At 40.1% G+C, this 24,392-nt stretch overlaps 2 protein-coding genes and 1 long non-coding RNA gene across 5 annotated transcripts in view; 2 read left to right on the plus strand and 1 right to left on the minus strand.

The window, feature by feature from the left end:
* The window catches only part of LOC121895250, a 30,760-nt gene extending 20,839 nt beyond the window's left edge, over positions 1 to 9,921 (plus strand). The window contains exons 3-4 of one of the 2 annotated variants that reach the window (XR_006095716.1): positions 9,208 to 9,319; positions 9,410 to 9,921. This is a non-coding gene — a long non-coding RNA (uncharacterized LOC121895250). Of the gene's footprint in view, positions 1 to 1,395; positions 1,954 to 9,207; positions 9,320 to 9,409 lie in introns of those variants that run through there. The other variant, XR_006095717.1, reaches the window with a different exon arrangement.
* Positions 1,946 to 6,930, minus strand: emilin3a (elastin microfibril interfacer 3a). The gene is made up of 4 exons (XM_042408237.1): positions 6,563 to 6,930; positions 6,288 to 6,407; positions 5,611 to 6,143; positions 1,946 to 5,380 (listed from the first exon to the last, which is right to left on the minus strand). The coding sequence occupies exons 1-4, from the start codon at positions 6,730 to 6,732 to the stop codon at positions 3,432 to 3,434; spliced, it is 2,772 nt and encodes a 923-aa protein (XP_042264171.1). The 5' UTR covers positions 6,733 to 6,930; the 3' UTR covers positions 1,946 to 3,431.
* Positions 9,922 to 15,193: 5,272 nt separating the features above from the next.
* On the plus strand, positions 15,194 to 24,251 carry samd10a (sterile alpha motif domain containing 10a). Of its 2 annotated transcripts, none has more exons than XM_042408240.1 (5): positions 15,194 to 16,417; positions 18,227 to 18,408; positions 23,416 to 23,584; positions 23,687 to 23,833; positions 23,920 to 24,251. In XM_042408240.1, exons 1-5 carry the CDS (start codon positions 16,405 to 16,407, stop codon positions 23,940 to 23,942), a joined length of 534 nt encoding a protein of 177 aa, XP_042264174.1. In that variant the 5' UTR covers positions 15,194 to 16,404; the 3' UTR covers positions 23,943 to 24,251. The 2 variants fall into 2 exon arrangements, with proteins under 2 accessions (XP_042264174.1, XP_042264175.1); XM_042408241.1 differs by having other exon boundaries at positions 15,198 to 16,417; positions 23,687 to 23,827.
* The last annotated feature ends 141 nt before the right edge of the window (positions 24,252 to 24,392 follow it).

Here is a 24,392-nt window from a genome sequence, read left to right on the forward strand (position 1 = left end):
ACACTTATTGGTTTCCTTGCCAAGATTTACTGTAGATGAGAAGATACTTTTGGTACCACCCTCATGTCTGTGCATCATGTGTGGATCTATAGCTGGGAGTCAATTACCAGGGTTAGACATCTAACCTGACCTTGTCTGAAGTTCAAAAATACACCTACTAGCACCTCTAAAGTTCACTAATTAACAAGCCATATCTCATTAGTTTAATCCGTACACAAACTAAAATGTAAGAACAGCGTTGTGGTTTTTACAGGGAAACCCCTGGCTCCCAGGCGTCATGCTAAGCTAAGCTCATTGCTAACCCACTGTCATAGAGCGTACAGACATGAAAGTGGTATTGATCTCCTCATATAACTCTCAGCACAAAGCCAATAAAGTAATATCTCCAAAAATGTCCAGCTATTCCTTTTAAAATGTCTTGGGTTTCCTGTCTTGTGTGTCATGTTACACTTCATTTGGTTGCATTACCAGCTAGACATTGTAGTATGAAGCTGAAATATAGGCTGCTTTAAAAGAGATTTTTCTATCTTTTTAATATTGAACCACAAAACAATCTCAACATTCAGAGTAACAGCGGAAGATACAACTTATGTTTGCAAAATAAGAGGCCATGAGAGGAAATTGGTGCTTGTTGGTGTGCCATGTGACCCTTGTGCACGTCATGCTTTTAACACCCACTCAATGTACATAAAATTAATCATTAAGTCCAGATATACTTGTGTGGAAGACCTTTATGTACTTCCAATTCATAAAATATTTATGTCTGTGGAATATTTTTCTCCCATAGGCTTGAATTAATTTCCCTTCTGCTATCTTTGTTTATCTTAGTAATCTACCCTCCACTTTGAGGACTGAGCCAAATTGTAGTTTAGGCACTTAACTCTGGCAGGAATTCATCTTTTGTGAGTGTCACAGCCAAGACATTTGTTTAGATAAGTACTCAGTACTTTGTCTTCTTGACACAACAAAAGCTAGTTCTGGAAATGGGTGCTGTTTCCAATGTAGCATCCTTACATCTGATATATTTGATTTATCTTTCAAAAAATCCTAATGCTGCATTTCACATTATGTTGAAAGGGTTGACTTTTCAACTATAACTTGTTCAGTATAGCGGACAAAAGCTCCAGCAAAATCTATACACATTGGTGCTCCTTGAAAAATGTCAAATCCTCGAAGCTCTGAGACCTTGATTTAAAGTAACCCTGACCTGAGCGTCCTTGTGTTTGAGCCAACTGTAATCAACACGGTCCATTCTCCGACCATCAGTATAATGAGACAAAAACTCTCCTTTCACCTTAAGCTTCTATGGAGGACACTATATAGGGTGATTCACATATGAGATCACCACAGCCCTCTGTTTATTCAATTATCTTTTGTCCTCTGTTTTTGTGCCAGCTTTGCGTTTTGTGATTTGGGTGCATGCCTTGGACAGTGACAGTCTGCAAGGTTTTGCAGCGAGCATGACTCAGAATGGGATCCATGAGTGCAGTGAAGAGACTCTGAGTCAGACGAGACAAATTCACCAGAGCCCCCGACTGCCCTCTCCGTCCAAGTGTCTGCTTGGAAACAAACAAGATTAATGTGTTGTTGTCTGGCCTTGAGTGAGGTATGAACTTAAGGGAGGCATGAGAGGAATACAAAAAATAAATAAAAATCCCAAATAAATACAGAAGTGCAGTGGAGCTCTGAGGTAATGTGGGACTCCTGTGTGCTGTAACAGAGAGAGAATGTTTTTTGTGTATTATATAGACAGTACACTGTTATTCAGTTATTTCTCTTTCATGGCATCTTTGTTTATATTTGCACTTTAGGTAATGGGTCTCTTACAAGAAAAGTTGGCTATGTGGGTGGCTGTGGCTCAGAGGTAGAGGGGGACATCCATTAATCGGAAGATTGGCGGTTGAATCCACGGCCTCTCCAGTCCACATGTTGAAGTGTCCTTGAGCAAGATACTGAACGCCAAATTGCTCCCAAAGGCTGTTCCATCAGCATATGAATGTGTGTGTGTGAATGTGGCATGTACTGTACAGCGCTTTGAGCGGTCGGAAGACTAGAAAAGTGCTATATAAATGCAGTCCATTTACCATATCTATGTGTGAAAGGTTGCTTCTAGCAGTGGAATATATCTCTCACTTTCTTTACGTTTGTGTGTATGTATGAACCTGCATCATTACTCAGGTGTATATTTGTGTCTGTAGGTCGCTCTGTCACTCAGCTGTTCCTACATATATTCGGTGTCTTTCTTTTCTGTCTGCCCTCCTTTCCTCCCTGACCTTTTTCTTAGTTATTATTCACCACATGTCTCAGGCTAAAACGTTTTCACACAACAGTGGGCTCATCTCCCACATAGCTGTCATTTTAATGGTTGTTTGTCCGATAGCGGAACAGGAACTAACAGGGGAGGGTTAGCAAGGTCACCTATAGCCCTATTGCAATGTCCAATGAGAACATAGGGAGGGAGAGAATGAGACTTAGACTGCTGTACCGAAACACTCCTTGGTTGTCTGTCTATCACCTTGGCAATAATACCAATTTGTAATTTCCTTCTGGCAAGCATGGGCTGTCCCCATAAACTTGGAATGGAGACCACTGTCATTTTTGCTCTGCAGGAATGGCCAAGTCAAGCCTTCCTGGCCCCCAGCGGACAATAGTATTTGCGCTTCTCTAATGCTCTCTTGTGGTTTCCCCACTTCCCTGCATCAGCATGTGTCACCTCTAAAGGAAAAATTACTAGTTTCTGAAATTCAGGGTTGGTATTAATCCAATTAAAAAACTAGAGTATTAAGAGTCCTTAATATAATTCGTTACAGATACCTAACACCTCTTCTGTTAAAAGTATTTTAACCAAGAAAACATTGAACAGTAAAGAAATGTCTTTATTTGACTGTCAGTATTGAAAAACCTTGAAATTATACTGTTACAATCAAAATAAAAACTAATGCTCAAAAACTTAAACCATGTAAAAAAAACATAATATCATGGATATTTCTAGTCTAGACATAAGAAAATACAAAAACTAAAACTTCAACATGTAAACATTGGTAAACAACAGTTCATACTTGGATTTTTGTAAGCTTTACAGAAACAGTACAATAACAGTTGCAGTTTGCTGTGGTTCATCTCTTCCTCAGTCACTGGGGCTCTAAATAATGGTCCGTTACAGCAAACAGTTCTTAACACCTTCGTGATTCAATAAAAATATTCTGCATCTAAGTATAATGTTATGATTGCAGTCAGAATTAGCTGCCATTTTCATTTCTCATGTAATAGTATACCATGAGCTAACTAAAACCATCCTTATTTCAGTGCAGGTTCTAAACCTTTTGTGTTGTGCAACACAAATAATAAGATGAGGTTTTAGTGGACTTTCACTACACCTGCAGAATATTTTTGTTTTTTCATTCATTGTTAAAATTTATTGTCCACATAAACTAATTTAAAGTGAAGGTGTCCCCTCGTCTTGGTTCGGATTCCAACTCTAAACTCTGTTGTGTTGGCTCCATTTTGGAGGTACAGTTTCTGAGTTCGCCTCTCAGCTCAGACAGCTGCTGAGCATGGCTGGAGAGAGTCCCATTGACTTGCAGGAGAAGCCCATTTGATTGTCTCTCCAACTCTTCTCTAATTCTCTCCAGGTCTTCTGCCAAGTAATTCAGGCCCTTACACTGGTCCTCCACACTGGCAACACGGCCTCCAACCTCAGTTACCTCTTTCTGCACCCCCATAGCTGTGCTCCGGCAGCCCCGGACCTCCACAGCTAGTCGCCTCTTCATCTCCTGCAGCTCACCCTTAAGTCGGGTCAGTCTGCGCTCCCCTGCCCCAAGCATGGAAGCTTGATGTCCAACCAGCTGGACCACACCTTTCATCTGCTGGGCCATGCGTGCCTCTCTCTCATGCCAGGAGCTGTTTGCTTTACCCACCTGGTGGACCACTGTCCTTAGGGAGTCCTGAAGGCCTTTCAGGGTGCGGTTGACTGAGTGGACATTGAACTTGAGGATTGTGAGCTCTCCCTCTATGGGAGCATCACCCTCTGCTTGTTCCTGCTGGTCCCTGAGGGTCAGATGCCTCATGATGTCCTGCATTGTGATGTTGAGGCTATTCAAACGGTCACCTTGCATTTCCAGTACCCCCTTCACATTCTGCTCCTCTGCCAGGTTAGCACTTGCATCAGCAGCAGAGTCTCCCTGGATGGATGTCGGGTTTTGAGAGGAACAGGAAGAAGAACACAGAATCTCAAGGCTGCTCAGATGCTTTTGCACTCTGTCCACATCCATCTCTAGTCTCCCTCGGAGGGACTCCAGCTCTGTCTCCAGGGTGGGGACAGCATGACCCTCAAGCAGTGCAGGGGCAGTGGCATTACCCAGCTCCTCCAAAGCTGTCAGTAAACGCCCTTCTAGTGCTCTTAACTTATCCTCCATTCTGGCCTCCAGGCCCTGTCCTGTCTCAGCTTTATCTGGGAGACTACTTCTACTTCCAGACTCAGCACTTTTAAGCTGCCCAGTCAGGTTGAGCTTAGCCTCTACATAGCCCAGACGCCCCTCCATCATCCCCTCTATGTGATCCTTGTGTCCACCCAGCTCCACTCTCAGGTGCCCCTGGGACTGGTTGAGGCCTGCCACTGATGTTTCCAGCAACTGCACCCTTTCAACCAGTCCACTCACTCTACCACAGCAGCTTTCTACAGTCTTTAAACCATGGACCTGTGCCTGGAGGTTTCTCAGCTCTGTTCTTAAGTCTGTGCTACTTTCTACCAGAGCATCTTCCATCTGTTCCTGCCTCTCCCCTTGTTCCCTCTGGCACTGACGAAGCACATCCCCAGCTTTCTCCTTACATCGGCCCTCTGCACTCTCCACACGTTTCTCAAACCCACCCAGAATTTCTGTCCTGGCTGCACTCAGTTTGGCATTCATCAACTTCTCCATAGTTTCCCCAAGATTGCTAGTGGAGTCTGATGGCACTCCTGTTCTATTCGACATCTTCTTCAATGCTCCATCATGTCCCATCACTGTTGCTTTGAGTTCCTGCAGCTCTGCTGTCTTAGCGAGCAGCTCTGTCCTGAGCTCTTCCACCCTTCCATTCAGTTCTGTAAGGCCTGGAAACACATGTCTACCATCTAGACCTTCTGTCTCAGGATCTCCCCCAGGAATCTCTACAAACCCTACAGTGGATGGACTAGAGGCCACAGCTGGAGCTGGAATAGGACCAGGGGCAGCAGAGAGCAGGGCTGACAGCATCCTGTTGGCGTCCTCTCTCAGTGAGGCTCGTAGACTATCTTCCAGTCCATTTACAGTTCCCCTCAGGGTCTCCAAACCCTGGTTCAGACGTTGCACGTCCTCTTCCATTCGATGTATTCGCTCCTCTGTCTCACTGTCTAGAGCTTGGCCTAAAGAGAGAAGGAAGAGCTGTTAACATTTGGACAAACAGAGTACACATTTGTTCTTTAATGTGATTAATGTCAGTCATGTTCAAAACAATATCATTAATCCGTCTTGTTGAGATTGATTTTATTCTGTGATTTTGTGACAAAAAATATAAGTATACTTAGTCTTGTCACTTATCTAGTGTAAATATACTCAAAGCAGAATTAATACATAGTAAGGAGTTAGTACACACCTATGGTTTCATCTTCAGCCTGTTCACCACCAGAGAGAGGAGGGGTTTCCTCTGGAATATGTTCCTCAGGTTCCTGGCTATGCCCATGCTCATGCTCATGTTCTTGTTCATGCTCTGAGTGATGTGCTTCCTGGTGGTCTGGCATTGGCTCTGGCTCAGACGGATAAGTCTCGAAGGAGGTGTCTGGATAGGAGGAGGACCTTGGAGGCCCAAAGTGACGCATTGGATAAGAGTTAAAACTGCCGGTGGGAGGTCCTTTAGATTGACTCCATGGGTTTGCTTTCACAACAGAGTTAATGGGTGGGCCCTTGAACATTGGACTGGTGGACATGGGACCTTTATACTGTGGGCCCTTGAACTGTGGGCCATTGAATGGTGGGCCCTTAAATGGCGGCATCATTTTCATGGGGTGTTGGTAAGCAGGAGGCCCCTCCATACAGTCATAACCAGAGTACCCTGGACAACAACGCCACTCCAGCTCTGTGACAGTTTTATGTGCCACCTTGTACATTGGTTTGTACATCAGGCGATACCTGAGGGGAATAACGAAATATTGGTCAGAAACACACACTTGACTGTGGTATTTTGTACCCAAAAGTGATGTGAATAACTATTTTCTATTATGATAAGACAAACATAATTGCTAAATATCAAAATAAGACCTTTGGTTTACTCACAGGAGAGTTGGACACTTCTGACCCCAGGAACACTTATTGTACTCAGCTTTTACATAGGGGGCTGCCCCATCCTGAACGGTGAAGGACACTGTCTTTTCAATGACATAGGCACAGTGGTTTCTTTCATAGAGGAGAGAAAAGATGATAAGAGAGGGAGGACAGAAAAATATTATTTATAGTTTGCTTTAAAATACAGAATTTTGACTCTCAAAGTAAAATATAAATTAAGATCTGAGGTGCTGTAAACTTGACAGACGGAGAGAGACAGCACTTACTTGTGTCTGCTGGTGGGTTTCCCTTGGTCATGGTGTTGACTCAGCCCAGCTTTATACTGGTTAAACTGGAGTGGTCTGTAGAACTTGGTTTCTCCCAGTGACAAAAATAGTGTCATTAATACAAAAGGACTCACAGTCATCATAAAATTCATCCTGGAATATCCACGCATTAAAAGTCAAAAGCTTAGTGATCACTGTCTTAAAACAGAGATGAAGGTGATCTCATTGAAGAAAAAAGTATTCCTCCATCAAGGGCAAGTGATGCTTAAAAACAGAATGCCCTAAATATTCCACTCCTTTCACTTGATGTGGAAATTGTTGAATTGTCAGGTCTCTGACAAAACAAAATATCTCAAAAAACACAACTCTGAAAAGTAAAAAGAATCCCGTCTCTGCAGTACAACCGTTTGCCTTTACTATAAAGCAGAATGTCACCCTGTGAATGCTGACCCTGACGCAGGCTATGGGTGTGGTGGACTCTGTTTGAGTGACAACAGTCCACTGTGAGTTTGGGGGACTACAGACGCCACTAAAAGGGCCCCATGGGCGCCATCTGCATATCTCCTCCCACTCAACCTCCTCAAAGTAACACCAGAGTGACATTGGAGGAGAGAAGAGAGGACTCACCTTCACAGCTAGTGTTATTCCTGTGGTATTATGTATAAACTCAACTTAATAGAAAATCCTGTTTTTATGATACATGGCTACCTAGAAGTCTCATGAACTATTTTCCCATGATGACATCACGCCACACCAAAAGGGAAATAGTTCATCATCTCCAGAGTGTACAACATCGGGTGTTGTCCCAGAACATTTAAACAGTTATTTATTTGCTCATTAGAGCATGAAGAACACTCATATTCTGTTTGAACCTTAAATTTCAAGAAAGACATTTTCAAATGTCACAGTAGGAAAAACGAGGGGTGTGAATAATAAACTAATGATGGCTTAATAGTTCCATTTAGCTGGGTTGGTTTCAGGATTGTGGTATTGTGCATGTTGGCTTATGACAAGTCAAACTGTCTGCTGTAAGAAAGGTCTAAAGGTGCCCCAACCTGCATCACAATACCTGGCAGATACTTTAAACTAATTGATAATGCCATCATTATCAATCAAAAGCATTTTTGATGATACCAGCACTTGTTAAAAGCCAACTGTATGATATTCACGTGATCCTCTGTGACCATTTCCAGCTCCCCTTCTCCCTATTGCCCTGAAATCCACTCTAATATCATCATCATCCGCAGAATGCTATAGAGAATATGTTATACATAAGTTGCTGTATAATGTCTTATACTAAACCAGCATACACAAAATCTATAATAATGAATGAAATCTGTATGGGAAGTCACATAGATGTTTTTATCCTAGAATGATTGAATTGAGATGATATTGTTGAGGTTATGTAATGGTATTGGCAGTCTCTAAAGCAAAATCTGTTAAACATCTTGGGCTCTTTACTTCACACATACAGACTGACACAGTCTAAATTCCAACCTAACAGCAAACCTCCAGGAACGGGAACAAATAAATGCAAATACCCTGTGTTGAAGGCTTCAGTACACACCCATGCCTCTGAGCGCCCTACCCCACAAACCAACACATTCATTCACAGCAAAGTCTTTGTACAGTGTAAAAAGTTCACCGCCCTGAGGATAGAAAAAGCCTGGCAGCCTCACTGTACCATAGCTAAGACAAGTTCCACTTAAAAGTCAGTTAGACAGACTTTAATATGTGCCATTTATCTGCTTATACTCTTCATAATCAATTCAATGTGACAATCAGCTTTTCCAACAAAGCCCAGTGAAATTTGGAATTTACAATATCAGCTTTTGGAGAACAAACTTAACTAGAGCTGCAACGATTAGTTGAGTAATCAATTAGTTGCTGACTATTAAATTAATTGTGAACTAATTTTGATAGTTGATTAATTGTTTGCAGTCATTTTTGAGATAAAATTTTCTGATTCTAGCCTCTTAAATGTGAATATTCTCTGGTTTCTTTAGTCTTCTGTGACAATAAACTGAACTTCTTTGGCTTATGGACTGTTGTTCAGGACAAAACAAGACATTTTAGGTTGCATCTTGGGCTTTGGGAAACAGCAATCAACATTTTTCACCATTTTCTGACATTTTATAGAACAAACAGTTAATCCATTAATAGTGAAAATAATTGACAGATTAATAGTGAAAATAATCATTTGTTACAGCCCTAAACTTAATACTCTTTTGAATAAATTGAAAGGTTTTGAAATAATGAAATAAGTAAAAACCTTTAAAACTGCTGATTACATTTCACTTTTCTTTCCAGTCTGTCTCTCTTACGTTAAGGCATGCAGGACAGCATCAGACTGTGTATGTAAAAAAAAATTGCCATATTATTATGCAGTTCACAAAGCTGTCTGTCTATGAAGACAATTCAAAGGAAAGTGGCTGAGAATGGAGCAAACAGAATAGCGGTTTCCATTTATCACCTAAAGGACGGTTTGAAGGTCTGTGCTTTATATGCCAGACATTGTTTTTGTTTTTTGTTTTTTTAGCGGACCACCATTACTGCCAAGAATCCAAGAAAAAATGTTTGGTTTTGGCCATTATAATATGACCTCATTTGGAACAAGAGTAACAGTGTGTCCATTTCATTTGCAGGGATCTTTTGATTGACCCTTTTTAGAAGCAAGCCCATTTCCTGTATCCTGTTTGTACCAGGACCCACCTCTTTTACCTGGAAACACCCTATTCTGTGCAGATACACAACAGTGTGAGTTTTTATGTTACATATTCTCCATGAGCGCTTTTACCCCTTGGTTTGTAAACAAGCTCTCATTGTATTATATGAAACATGTTGCAGAGCGCACAGCATCCAGGCTCGGCTTTCTGGTCCTGTGAAACAAGTGCGGCTTTATTCTGCAGGTCGGTGGCGGCTCCACCCAGAGTTTTCCTTGAATGGCATCACACAGTTACAGCTGTTTTAACTTCCACTCACCTGCACGTCATAACGCTTACGTCAGGCTCGAGCTGTTCATGGACTTCTCAACAATGCCACTTTATGAACAGGGTGAGGTCTCAATTGCCTGCATGCTTATGAAAAAAGTAGAGAATCCACAGATTCAGAAACTTTTAACACTGCTATCTGTCTCTGTGTAGCATACACATTGATTTAAAGCTGCAGTGTGTAGAATTTAGTGGCATCAAGCAGAACAGACTCGGCAGAAATGGAATATAATATTCATAAGTATGTTTTAAATTAGTGTATAATCACCTAAAAATAAGAATCTTTGTGCTTTCATTAGCTTAGAATGAGCCCTTTATATCTACATAGGTCCTCTTCCATGGAGCCTGACATGTTGCACTGCCATGTTTCTACAGTAGCCCAGAACGGACAAGCTAAACACTGGCTCTAGAGAGGGCCTTTCGCGTTTTTCGCAAGTTTCGTGGCCACCGTAGGCTCTCCTACACACTTGGAAGGGAAGGGAGAGGAGAGGGGTATTCAGTTTGTTGTGATCTGCAACCTCACCGCTAGATGCCACTAAATCCTACACACCAGACCTTTAAACACTCACACAAATGAGAACACCACGAATGAGTCTATGAAGGTCTGTGGACTATGGGGAGTTACATTTTTGTTTATCCCTTCCCTATTTCTCTGTGTCTATTTAGTTTTAACACCAGCTGCCCACATTCTGAGCAGGCCTGTAAATCATGTAATGTGTGTCTTGTGTTTTCAACAAAGTAAGTGTGTTACTGGACTGTGTGGCTTTGACAGAGCTTTCCCAAACTGATATGTGCATATCAGTTTTTGCATTTGTTTTAACTTACATGTAAGAACAGATGAGTTGGGTTTGCCACAGAGCATAATCCAAAGAATATTTATATAGTATAGTATAGTTTTCTAATTTATTATCATCCAAATCTGTCCATTAGGTCAGCTTATCATAAAGGTTCATGTGTGAACATTAAAAAAAAAAAGCAGTTAATGTGGCTTTTATTCATCAGAGTAACTGTGTAAGATCAGAGTAAGATTTTAGGAGGAAAATATTGGAGGTGCAGGTTGAGAAACTGCTTTAAGTCTGGTTTAATTTGCTGCACTGTTTGTTTGTTTTAGAGCAGCCTATATCCGCTCTTGTATGTTCACAGCCATGTAAAAGAACAAACAGGAGTAATTGGTCTCAACACTTCACAAACCTGAACCTTGTTTCCTGTGCCAGTGTCCCCATATGTGCTTTTTTTTTTTTACCTCTTTATGTAAGCTTGTTCTGTTTCAGTTTAATGTAGTTTGGGATGCATGTATTATCTTTTGATGCTTGAAAAAATGAATTAATTCTGAGGTGTTATCATTGTAAGAATTTAGTCATTTACTAAGACAAATGTTGCCCTGAACAAACGTAATTTGGTGGCCACATGGGGAGCCTAAGGTCACGGCACACTTCACACATTAGCCAAGAGGATCAGTGTGTTTGCTGTTGCCAGGCTCATGGCAGTGTGTACACATCTGGACAGCCCCACATGTGCACACACATATTCACACACACACTCTCCATAACAATAGTCTGCTCTACAGAAACCATTTTGCTCAAATTTGGCTCTCATAGCTTTCCATTTTTCTGCCTTAATCCTTCCTGCATTCTGTTTTGTTCCATATTCCTGCATTATTTTCTCTGTTTGTGTGTATTATAGTCTGTAGGGCTGCAACTAACGATTATTTTTATTATCGATTAAACTGTTGATTATTTTTTCGATTAATTGATTAGTTGTTTGGTCTATAAAATGTCAGAAAATTGTGAAAAATATTGATCACTGTTTCCCAAAGCCCCAGATGCAACCTACTACTGTAGATCAGACTGTCGATTTGCTGTTTGCCCAGACAGTTGGCATCTTTGAGCAAGTCGTACACCTTGCTGTGTAGGATCAATTAATAATTATCTCTATCACTCATGATGTGATTGGTCACACTGATGGAACTTAATTTCTATAATATTAGAGATTATAAGCAGGATCGAGCAGCATCACTGAATGCTGTTGAGCCAAGATACAAATAAATCTACTGTATTTTAACTTCAACGCCTTTTCAAGTCTACATCACCAAACACATTATTACTGGATCAGACTGTGGGCTTACAGTCATGTCTCTATGTCTTTGATCTATATATTTTTTAAATCTTTAACTATATTTTTCATCTTCAGTTGCTGCCTCTTGTGTTTTGTCCCCAGAAGATTAAAGCTGAACAAATGTATTTCAAATGTGATTTTGCTACAGCCTGATATACAGTCAGATTCCACTTTATCATCCATTTAAGGAAATATAAGTCTGGTAAATGATGACTTAATGGACAACACTGAATAAAACGTAGTTTTATTGACACTTTTCCCCCCTCTGACTCAGGCTCTTCCTTTAAAGATAAATGTGCACCGTCCGCATACACATGCATTAATATCTCTACATCCGCTGGATTAAAATGGAGGCTCTGCCTTTTATTTACCTGTTGCCATGGTGAATCATAGTATTGGAGCTCTATTGATGATGGCTGTTTTCATTCATCACACACGCGCTTAACTCAAAGTGAACATAATCAGAAATGATCGAACTGACTCTGATCAGCTGATCTGGAACTGAGAACTGGGAGTTTCCCATCTCAGGGTTCATCAACTCAGAGTTCAGGGTTTAACTCTGAGTTTGTTGAACCTACTTTCTGGAATGGACCCTCAAACACAAAGACATTCAGTTTACTAACATAGAAGACTAAAGAACCAGAAAATATTTACATTGAAGAAGCTGGAACCAGAGAAATTTGGCATTTTTGTCTCTCAAAACAATTAATTATCAAAATAGTTCACGATTAATTTTCTGTCGATCAACTAATCATTGCAGCTCTAATAGTCTTTTACAATTGTTTACTTTAATAACAATTTGCTTTTTACATTTGTTGAACTTAGGTTCAAACCTAAAGCAACAAAACTGAATGACAAAGTAACTCAGTATTATATTGTGATGCCGGATTGAAATCCAAATATTTACAGCACCAGTCAAACGTTTGGACAAACTTCCATTCAAGGGAATGGGAAGGTGTGAAAAAAATCAAACTCAGTACTATGTAAAAGTTGATATGTTTTTTTGGCCATAAGCATAGACACATTTCTCAAAGCATTTTGTAGCATATTGCAGCATTTTCTGCAAATATAGACTTTAGTACAAACTGTAAAGTGAAGAAGTACCATTCTTGTTTTGCAACTGAATATTGGTTTATGTTTAAAAAAAAAAAAATTAGATACTTAAAAGACAAAATGGCTATTACGTTATTCTTTGAGTGCCAAACTTGAGTTGCTTTTGATGCCCACAGTATATTATGTGTATGTATTATATTTGAGTACTTTGTGCATTTTTGCTTTGAGATTAACTATTGTGGAAAGTCCTATGTTGATGGACAACATGGGACTTTCCACAATAGTTAGTGCGAACTACATATTAAAAAACAGTGTCACATATTCCTCAAAACCAGCATACAGTATCTGATTGTTGACAGAATCTTACTGCCCCCTTGTGTTTACTACTGGTTTAGATGTTAAGGTCGGAAACTGGTACCACAGTTTTCCTTTTCTCTGCCAAATGTTCTGACTTTTCTATTAACTTCTCTGCACGATATGTTTAATGTTTGGTCTAAAAATAATAGACTGGGCAGGACTTTCTTGATCACTCTGGAATGACCATAAAAACAATTAATGAACAAGAATTCCTTAGTTAAACATTAAAACAAAGGCTGCTCAAGTTTAAACCTCAAATGTATACTCTTAATATTTGAGGTTCTTTGATGTTCTCTCCTGTGGAAACTATTAATTCAAGTGGTCCCTTTCATCTTTTAGCGCTCTAACCAGGCCAAATGTACCCCCATGCTTAAAGTTTAAGAGGAGCCCCAATGCTGCTGCACTCTCTTTTTTTTTCCTCAGAAACATCTGCAGAAACTACGCATGCCCACACACTGCCAATTAAACTCAAACTAGTCAGCTGGGTTTATTATCCCATGTGCAGTTTGTGGTGTAACTGGGAGAAACTACAATGCATTTCTGTGACCACTGTTTTGAAAAATCCGGCTGATCGTGGGAGGATGTAGGAGAAAATCTGGCAGATGTTTTTATCTAGTGTGGAGGCATTTCAAATAAACATCAATCACATATTGCAATGTAAAAAAAAAAACAGCAGGGAGTTGTTTACATCCTTACATACACTCTTGGTATCTTTTGATTATATAAAAAACCCAGAAACAGTGTGAAACCAGGACATTAAAGGCACCCAGAGTGACACACCCTTCATCACAAACTGGTGTAGCTAGGAATGATGCAGAGAGCCAGAAGGGGCTCCTCCACCCACCAGGATCATGTTAAGTCAGTTTTATTTGTATAGCCAAATATCACAAATCACACATTTGCCTCAGGGTGCTTTACAATCTGTACAGCAATACAACATCCTCTATTTAAATCTATTTGACTTAAAACAGCTCAGTTTTCATTTTTGATATTCAAGATTTCAGTCTTAAAATGCCTCGAAGGAATAGTTCAACATGTTTGTAAATTCTTTAAATTGCTTTAATTTGCTTGCAGAGTTGGATGAAAAGATCGTTACCACTCTCATATCTGTCTGCCAGGAGATGGTTAGCTTAGCTTAGCATAAAGACTGGAAGCACGGGCAAGCAGCTAGCATAGCACTGTCTTCCTTATTTAACCTTGTATTTAAAATTTTTACACTTCATATTATCTACAGATTAAACAAACAAGGTATAGTGTGTGTTTCCCCTTGTTTCCATTTGTTTTACGCTAAGTTAAGCTAGCTGTCTCCTCGCTCCAGCTTCATATTCAACAGACAGAATTGACAGTGGTGGAATGTATATAAGTACATTTACTTAAGCACAAATGTATGTACAAACTTAACTAAAACTTATTTTTATTTAATGCAACTTTATACTTCTAACCCACTACATTCCTGAGGGAAATGTTGTACCTTTTACTCCACTACATTTATTATGAAGCACACTCACTGACCACTTTATTAGGAGCACCTGTGCAATCTAATGCAATCTGATAACAGCTCCACCATAACAAAGCTTATACATTTTCACTGCATGCACATCAGTCAAGACAACACTAGGTGGCGGTATAACGTGTGGCTGTGATCTGCATTTTAACCATAGACTGTTTATAAATAAAAATGTATATACAATATATGATTTTAACCCAGAAGAAGACAAATGTGTTGCATTGTTTGACATAATCCAACATGTAGTAGTTAAAAGCAGTGAGTATCTTTAGTTATTTCTGCCAGGAAAATATTATTTTTATATTTTGGTGTCACTCAGAACCTTTCAAGGTTATTACGCTCATAAAGTGAACAGAATCCCTGTGACATACATCTGTGTTTATCCATCAGTGCACAACAGAGCACCTGCACACATTCACTGATCATACAAAGCCCTGTTTAATATTTTGGGTTTTATGTGCTACCTGTCCTTGATCTCTCTAATCTCCTTTCATCATTACACTTTCACCACTATAGACCCACGCCAAAATCTGTCTCAGGACAATCATGTTTTATTCCCTACAGGAATCTCAATCTCTCGAAAAATCTCAAATTTTCTCCTGCTTGTTCCAGTTAAATAACACAACAGCTGCAGTGTCAGATTTTTGAGAAGGTTTTGTTTGCTGTTTTGTAGATTTCAACCAAAGTGTTTAAAAAAAATCAGAGCAGCCTGATCTAAAAGTATGAAATATTTATAAATATACAGATGAGAACCACAAAATTCATTTTAGTCCAGACCCTTTAGGGGCAATCCCTCAGCTATCCCCCAAAGCTCTAGTAAGTTTTGTAGCAGTGGATAAACAAAATCTAGTTTGCCCTCCTTTTTGAGGTTTTTTTTGGGGTCTTTTTGGATGCGATAAATAGATGTTGATGCCTCATATGGTTTGAATTTGAAAGGTTAAAAAAAAAAGAAAATTGTTTTGCTTTTCTGAATGATTATAGGTGGTTTCTATTCATGTTGGTGCTTTTATGCTCATAAATTTCGAGGTCATATGTATGTAATTATAACTTTCCATTACTGTGAGACTAAATGTGATCAATAAAGTGACTCTGTGGGCAGGTGAGAGCAGGATCAGTGCTCTCTGATATCTGCTCTCATGTCCCGCAGCTCCTCTGGACAAACTCCACACAGAGGGTCCATCACAGAGAGGGCCCACTGCCCACAGGCGCGCACAGAGCTCCCTTTCTTTAAGAAAAGGCAAAGGGAATTCCTTATGGTGGATGCTGCAGTGATGAGAAGCCTTTTCATCCGGCGGTTTTTTTTTTTTTCAGAGTCTCCACTGGCTGCGTTAATTACAGGGCCCGGGGCTGCACTTTGAGCTTCCTGCGCTCATGCAGGCTCTTGAGAAAAAGCCGCGCGTCTGATTCTCACGACACAGATAAAACGACGCACAAATACGCGGAGACACACACGCGCGCACACGCATGCATAATGTCAGAGCCAGCGGAACCAGTCAGCCAACCCGCCGGGGGACATTCCTGTCTGTCTTCAACAACTTCAGCCCACAGACACCAGCAGCTAATGACACCGAGGACGACGTGAGCTGGTTTTAAGGCATTTCCCAGTCGGACCAGTAGGACTGTAGAGGATGTGGAGCGTCATTCCCCCTGTTCGACCTCACTGAAACTTTTGTCAGTAAACACAGCGCGGAGAGGAGAGGAGAAGAGAGGAGAGGAGAGGAGAGGAGAGGTGGGCGCAGGACTCAGGACTCGCAGCCTGTGTGTCGGTCACCGGAGACGATGGGAGACTTTCACTAGATCCACTACGGCGCAGAAACACCATGGCTGTGGACGGTAGGCAGTTTGTTGCGGGTTACATTTCGATACAGAAACCAATAATGTTTTAAATATTCCCAGTTTAAACTTCCATTTACGTCACGTATTAGTTTGTTGTTTTTACCAATTACTTGCAAGACCGGTTTTCCAGGTATGTAAATCCTCGTATCTAGTAACAAAACGACACCTGTACTATTATTTCCGTCTGATAAAGTACTTCTATGAGGTCAGAACATTAAAATAGCCGCTAAAAACACCGCCTACTATAGAAAATCTAACAAAAAAACAAAGGAAATAAGAACAATAAGCCCAACCACACAGCTCTGAAAGGTAACTGTGTGACATTTAGCTTTAAGAACATGATGGTGACTTTAAGAAAAAAGGCGAGGATGCAGGGTGGTCTGCTGATGGACAATGACTGGGGGGTGCTGAAACGGACAGCGCACCAGAAGGGACCAGCATCACCAGTAACATGGTGTGACTGTTGTGGTCAGTTTTTGGCAGCTGACGGTAATTACTGCATTGGACCCTTTAAAACCCTCATATGTAGAATTTGTATGTGATTTCAGTATGTTTCATCTTATTCTGAGTCTCAGTAAAAAATGGACACTGCAGGTGAAAATTGGTGTAATCTATATGCTGCTTTTTGTGCAACTTTTCAAATCCTGCAAATAGGAGATTTAATTCATACTTGAGATATGACCAAAATGCCAAAAGTACTGCAGGCAGACTCTTCACAGCATGTTTAATAAGAAAGAATTTTCCTATCCGGTGCTGAGAGTTAATGAGGACTTTCTCCTCACATGTTAGAAGGGCAAAACTAAAGGAAGAAAATGACTCAGTCTGACAAGTGGTTTTAATTATCCGTATTTAATCCGGGGAAGGGGCATATTTATGTTTACAGCAGCAGCCTGGGGGAGTAATCACCCTGTGAAGGAGGTTTCATACGTACATAGTTTTAGAGCTACAGTTACAGCTCAAAGAAACAAAAATCATTGGAAAAAAAAAACTCCTACAGAGTTTTATTCATAATAATCTGATGCTGCTGGTTCGCCTTGTTGATTGCAGGACTCGGTTTTGCTCGGCTTTCAGTGGGAGATATTGAATGACAGAAAGGAGCGGCACAAAGCTAGAAAACCAAAAGACACTCTTTCATCTACTCAAACCTTGGTCCCCCCCCCCCCCCCTTGACAGTCTCGCTCACCGTATCCTCTTTTCAAATTCTCTTAGTCAATTTAAGTTATTGAAAATGCACGTTAGGCACAAACACAGCTGCACACATAGCTTCAAACACGAGGAGAAAATCCTTCCAATCTGGCACATGAATCAGTAATGACCCGTGGCTTTCTGCCAGGATCTGTGCCTGTAACGGCGTGTTTACTGTAGTTCCACACTTTCTTTAATCACTGGATGTTGGGAAGCCACCTGCTGTTGAGTAGGCTTGGATGTCTGCCTGCAGGCCTCCCCGTAATGATGAGAAAGTGGCTCGTCTAACAGCTTTGACATTCACCTACAAGCTCAGCACAAATTAACAGTGGTACCTGAACACCGGTTTCCGGAACTTTACCCAGGAGCTTGTACAGACTCAGATAACTTTGAAAGTTGCCACACGCCTGCTCTGTTCTAAACCGAGCAGGTACGAGCAAGAAATTTATAATGAGATCATTGCTGAATGACGAGGTGCCCAGGTGGGTTGAACCCTGGCTTTTGTTTTCAAGTCACGCTGAGCTCTTTACAGAACACGTCTCATGCTGTTTTTTACGTTGTCAGCGGTAATAGTCAGATCCAGCTGTCTAATTATTATACTTCCTGCTTTTATATCTCCAGCGGCATCCAGTTTCAGTTTCTGCAGGCCAGCTGTGGAGTACAGAGCTCTGCCTGAAGACTTCAAGCACCAGCTGAGTCGACGGACAGGTGGGAACCTAACCTGGCATGACGGGCGGGGACAGAAGACGGCAGGAGGCAGAACAGTGAAGCTGCTGCAGCAGCCGGGCACAGAGGCCCTCCAGGTACTGAACATCTACATAACCTAAACATGTCAAACAGCACACCTGGTTCATGGACTGATGTGGTGTGATACCCCCTGGGTTTTTCTTGTCTCCTAGATCTAATGCTGTTTAACTAAAGGACAAGGCAAGGGTTTGTTTTTTTATTATTTTTTAAAATCCCATCAACAGACCAAAGCTATCAATGTGTTAGTCCGTCTTTCTTAACACTTTCCAACTTCCCAACACTTTGAGAGATGTTAATCTTTAAAAACAGTTAACAAATATAGTTAAATTTTGAATGTAATGGTATCAAAAGGCTAAACCAGCCCCTAAAACAGCTGCTCAGTGTAGTTTTAGCAAACTTTACTCAATCAGGAGTAAATAGTGTTTGTTAGGGACTATTTTCAGCTTTGTGTTTGGTCCTCTAGTGAGTACAGCAGCAGGTATGTGTGTGTGATATGTGATTAGGTCAAAATTACAGTTTGTTTTCATGGTAATAAGGGAACATGTCACCCAGTGCAACAGTTTGGCTCACTGATGTGTTTTAAGAGATTTTGGACAACAGTGGAGGTCTACGAAAAATATCTCAAGCTGTGGATACACAGGCAGTACTTGTTGGTAGGATCAACTTATTGTGGCTTTAGTCTTTTCATGGGATTTGTTTAAAAAAAAAAAAAGAAAATCATCAGCCTTAAGCTTTAAGTAAGCTGATTCTTGACAAAATGTAATAGTGATATTTCTTAAATAGAGGAAGAAGCAGCTAAATGGATTATTTTTGTTTACATCCTTTGTTCCGTTAATACAAATTCTCTGCTAATACTTAAATGAAACTCAACAGAAGTGATTGCATTATATGGAATAAGAGATCTTCATAGCTATATACTAAACAACAGCTATACAACCATACTGTGATCTTACAGCACACTGATGCAGTTTCTAGTGTTGTACATTTTCAGCCTTCCTTGTCATGTAAGATTTATGTCATCAAGGAATCACTCTCGCTGCATTTCTACCTGTAAGTTATGCAGACACAAAATAAATCTAATGCTTACTTAGGTACTTTTCCTTGTTGACTCATCAAACATGAGAGTGAACACCAGTGATCCTCTCTGGTGTTCAGCAACTCGTCTCTCAGATTTCTGTACAGAAACGTCTTAAAGAAAAGATTCATAGTCTAGCAAATGCAGCCGGTCACCATCCATTGTTGCAAATGGGCACTTTGTTAGCAGAGAATGGAAGTTGCTCTCTCCCCGGCGGGTTGGTGGGCTCTAACAGCCTTTTAGCTTGGCTTTAAATAGCACAGGTCCTCCAACACTCGCGCTATGCTGCAGCACTGTGTGTGTTGACTAAGAGCAGGAAGAAACAGCATTTAGTTTGATACCGAATGATGCAGTCTGTGGTTGCTGCTGCAGAGTAATAAAACATTATGTAAAGCCTTTTTTATAGCTCTCTTTATGAGACGCATTGTCAGATCTACTTCCACGAGCTACTCTGTTCCAGTTTAAATTTAATTTTTTCGTTGATATTTGTTCTGTTATCTGATACAGCATTGTCTGCTCGCACAGTCAGCGTCGATAGACACAATCCATTTGTGCTATTTGTGTAAACTGGCCTCATTTAAAGCCCTTGGTTACAAGTCAGAGAGCCCATGCCTTTGTCTTCACCCCATAAAGGCTCTTTAAAAGGCGGTTATGAGCTGAGGCTAAAGCTGCAAACATAGAACTGGGCTGGGCTGATAACAGAGTTGTATACAATGCGTTGTTTGTTTGCTTCAATCCTCTTGGATGCACATAATGTAGTTGTCGCTTTATTTTTGTCTTGAGGAACATGAATTTAATCTGTCGTGTGTTTGGAAGATGGGCTGCACTGTGTACAGTACTTCTATTTTCACCTCGTCCACAGTTCAACATTCCTGCTACAATTAGGTTCATTTAGTCTTTCTCTATATTCTGCCCTCTTATCCACTCTCCACAGTCTCCTCACAGGCAAACTGTACTGTTCATGCTGTTTGTGAGTGATCCTGAGGACAGCAGAAAAACAGTAAACACTCATTATAGTCTCCAACTGTCACCTACAGTAACCACCCGCATGTTTGTGTTGCACCACAGTAGATGAAGAGCAACACAATATATTCAGTGATTGTTGGTTGGTAACAAGTAAAAGTGAGTTTGTTGAAATGAAACAAATCATCAGGAGATATTAGAGCTGAAATTATTAATCAATCGCCAGAAGAATAATTGGCTGTTGACAATTTCAATAGGAAAAAATGCCAAACATTCCTTCATTCCAGCCTCTAAATAGTGAGGATTTGTTGCTTTTCTTTCTCCTTTTTGATAGTAAATTGATTTTTGGAGCTTTGGACTGTTGGTTTGACAAAACAAGCAACTTGCATGTGTTACTTTGGGCTTTAGAAACTTTTGAAGGACATTTTTCACTATTTCTGACATTTTCTAGACCCAACAGTTAAATGACCAACAATATAATCAGGAAATTTATCGATCATAAAACTAATCGTTATTTGCAGCCCTAGTAGAAATGGCAACATGTTGGATTTTGAGGCAGTACTGCATTCTGAACACTGTCTGATTGACACATTCATAAAACAATTCATTTTTGATGAATTGAGGAAAATGTTCACTACGTATCAGATTTGTCAGCAACATTACTATGATTTTAAATGTCATAATACACATAACAGGAGGTACCAATCCTTTGTGTCAAAATTCAGAGTCCATGCAGCCATAAAGAAGCCGTCAGCTGTCAAGATATTCACATACTTGACCCATTAATGGCAACAGTGCAGAATTTTAAGGGGCACCTATGAGTCACGCTGTAATACTAAATGTCGAATGAGTCAAGGGTGTGAAGTGAGAAACACTAAAAGAAAAAAAAACAAACGAATAAGATAAAAAGAAAGAAGAGAATAAGATTAAAAGAATATGATATTGCTGTGCCAAGTTAAAAGGAACAAGTCAAATCAAAGGAACGGAAAACAAGTGCTGCTCCTCAACATGAAGAGCAGGAAGTGTAAAGATAAAAACAAAAAGTTTTTAGCAAAGTTGAAGAACCACGGTGGACTGGAGGCCAGTCAGGAGGCAGAAAAACACTTTTATTCAACTTGTAAGAATACATTGATGAGTTTTTGTGGTAAAGAGTAACTCAACATGTTAGATTTTAATTCAAACTGGCATGATCAGTCGATAAATCGATTAGTTGATTGACAGAAAATTCATTGTCAACAATTCTGATAATTAATTAATCAATTAAAAGTAATTTGTCAAGCAAAATTTAACTGCTTTCAACCTGTCTAATGTGAGCTTTTGCTGCTTTTCTCTGTTTTGTATCATTTTAAACTGAATATCTTTTTTTGGACTGTTTCAAATGTTTTGTTGGACAAAACAAGACATTTGAAAACATCATCTCAGACTATTTGGACTGAAGGAGTGACAGACATTTTCACAACTTTCTAATATTCTGTAGACTAAATGATTAACTGATTAATGGAAAAAAAGACTGACATATTGATCAGTAATGAAAATAATCCTATCCTAGTCCAACTTTGAGCCACATAAGGATGTAATTTCCAAAGAAGGAAGGTGATAAAGATATTTAATAGATAGAGCAGAGCTTTATCTTCAGCAGATAAAGTCATCACTATATTCTGACACATTGAGCAGACCAGCATAAACTTTGTCCCACTGACGACGTTTACTTCAAGCAACTCTTTCCTGCACCAGAAAAAAAATCTGAGTTGGAGAAATGCTGAACTTGCTGAATTTTTTAAAACTGATTGAATGATCAAAGGCCCAATTTGATTAGTCCTCCACAGTTTTACATCCAGTACATCTATAAGATTAAAGAGCTGGATTTCATGATCACACTGGCCTACATGCCCCTCTGTCTGTTCTGTTGCTGTTGCAGGAGCTGCTGCGTGTTCACTGATCCTCCAGACAACTTAGAAATTCACATCTACATGAAGCGTTTGATCTGCAAGCACATATTATCAGGATCTGTATGCTTTAATGAGTTAGAAACCTGTTATGATAAGAGGGCTGATCTTGTCAGTTCCTCATGTTTAGGCCTATGTATGTGTGTATGTATGTGTGTGTGTGTGTGTGTGTGTCTTTACCTCAGCCTGTTTGTCTGTGTTTGATACAAAGTGTTCAACATACAATTTTTATAACAGATTTTTGACTAAGCAGCTGTTCAGAGATCACACGGAAAAGCCACGTGTTTGTGGATCTGAAAACATCCATAAACACACGTCAAAAACATCAAATGGGGAGTCAAACAGGACAGGAAGCAGCTTTAAAGGAAAAAGTTTGACGTTACAATAACTATCTTGTGCGCACAAGATAAAAAAGCATCATCTGTCAGGATTTCTCAGGAGTTAAATGCTGCTGGTAGCTGTGTAACTTTGTCAGTTCATGAGAGATATGCCTGAGGTAGGTTGAGATCAGTACTCCACATAAATGTTGCTAATTTAAATCAATACGTCCCATGTGTGAACATGTTGGTGTTCAGACTTATTAAAATGTTACTACAAAGTGTAACAAGTGGACATAATGTTTTGCCAAACTACTTTTATAGTACATTTGGTCTTAGTCAACCGTGATGACCCAACAAGCTACTGCCAGCTGTCGTTTAACTTATTAACACCGCACCTGGCTAAGAAATAGACCTGCATATAAAACTACAACTAACACTCGAACAAATTAGATTAAACAAATGAGACATAAAAAGTTAATTCATGAGCTTTAGAGATGCTGGTAGGCAGATTTTCTTACCTTCAGGCAGAGCCAGGCTAGCTGTTTCCCCCCCATTTCCAGTGTTTGTGCTAAGCTAGGCTAACTGTCTGCTGCCTCCAGCTTCATATTTATCCCACAGACATGAGAGTGGTTTTGATCTTCTCATTTAATGCTCTGCAAAAGAGTAAATAAGTGTATTTCCCAAAATATTTATCTCTTCCTTTAATACATAACCATCATCTCTGTATTTATCTTTGTTTGTCTGTCTGTTTGGCTGCAGTATCATTCCAGCGACAGTTACGGGATATATCACACCAGCCCGACACAGCCCAGCCTGATCCGCCCCGTCGTGCTCTGGTCACAACAAGATGTTTGTAAATGGCTGAAGAAACACTGTCCACACAACTATCTAACCTACGTAGAGGCGTTCTCCCATCACGCTATCACAGGTCACACTGCAAAGATAATCAGTACTCATTTTAATGGAAGATGGATTTTTAAAAAAACAAAACCCAAACTGACTTTTTTAGCTCTTTGCTTTTAACTTCCAGGCCGGGCGTTGCTACGTTTGAACGGGGAGAAGCTAGAGAGGATGGGACTCGTGCAAGAGACGCTTCGGCAGGAGCTGCTGCAACAGGTGCTGCAGCTGCAGGTTCAGGAGGAAGGACGCAACCTGCAGCTGCTCAGTAGAGGTGAGGGTGTGTGAGCTTTGGTTTTTCACCACTTCAGTCTCAAACCTTGCCTTTAAAACATTTAAAGTATTAATCTTTCTGTTTTCTCACAGGTTCCTTTGGAAGGATATCGTAACCAGGTTTCTGGAAGATGTGGATGAAAGGAATTCGTTGTATATATGATCAAAAAACTCAAATGTGAATCAGATCTGTGGGAACGGAGCAATCTCTAGGATTGTGTTGTTGCGTGGAAGATCGCAGCTTTTCATCTGCACCATAAACAGACTGACTATGAACTGTGATGAAAAAGCATTATGACAATCTGTTTTGTCAATTTATCACTCTATTCTGTGATTTATTATCATAACTATTCCTCTTGTAGAGTCTCTGCCTCTTTCTATCTTTCTTTTTTTTAATGTAAAAAGGACAAATAAATAAAAATATCAAAAAAAATATATGTGTATCTCTTGGTTAAAAGCATAGACTGTATAAATGTAGGTTAAAAGCCAGAAATGTGTACGTTATCCTGGGAAATGAGGCTGCAGTGGACACGTGATGATAAACTACATTACCCATAATCCCTCGG

Source organism: Thunnus maccoyii, chromosome 4, assembly GCF_910596095.1.
Source record: "Thunnus maccoyii chromosome 4, fThuMac1.1, whole genome shotgun sequence".
In the NCBI taxonomy this organism is placed as follows: Eukaryota; Metazoa; Chordata; class Actinopteri; order Scombriformes; family Scombridae; genus Thunnus; species Thunnus maccoyii.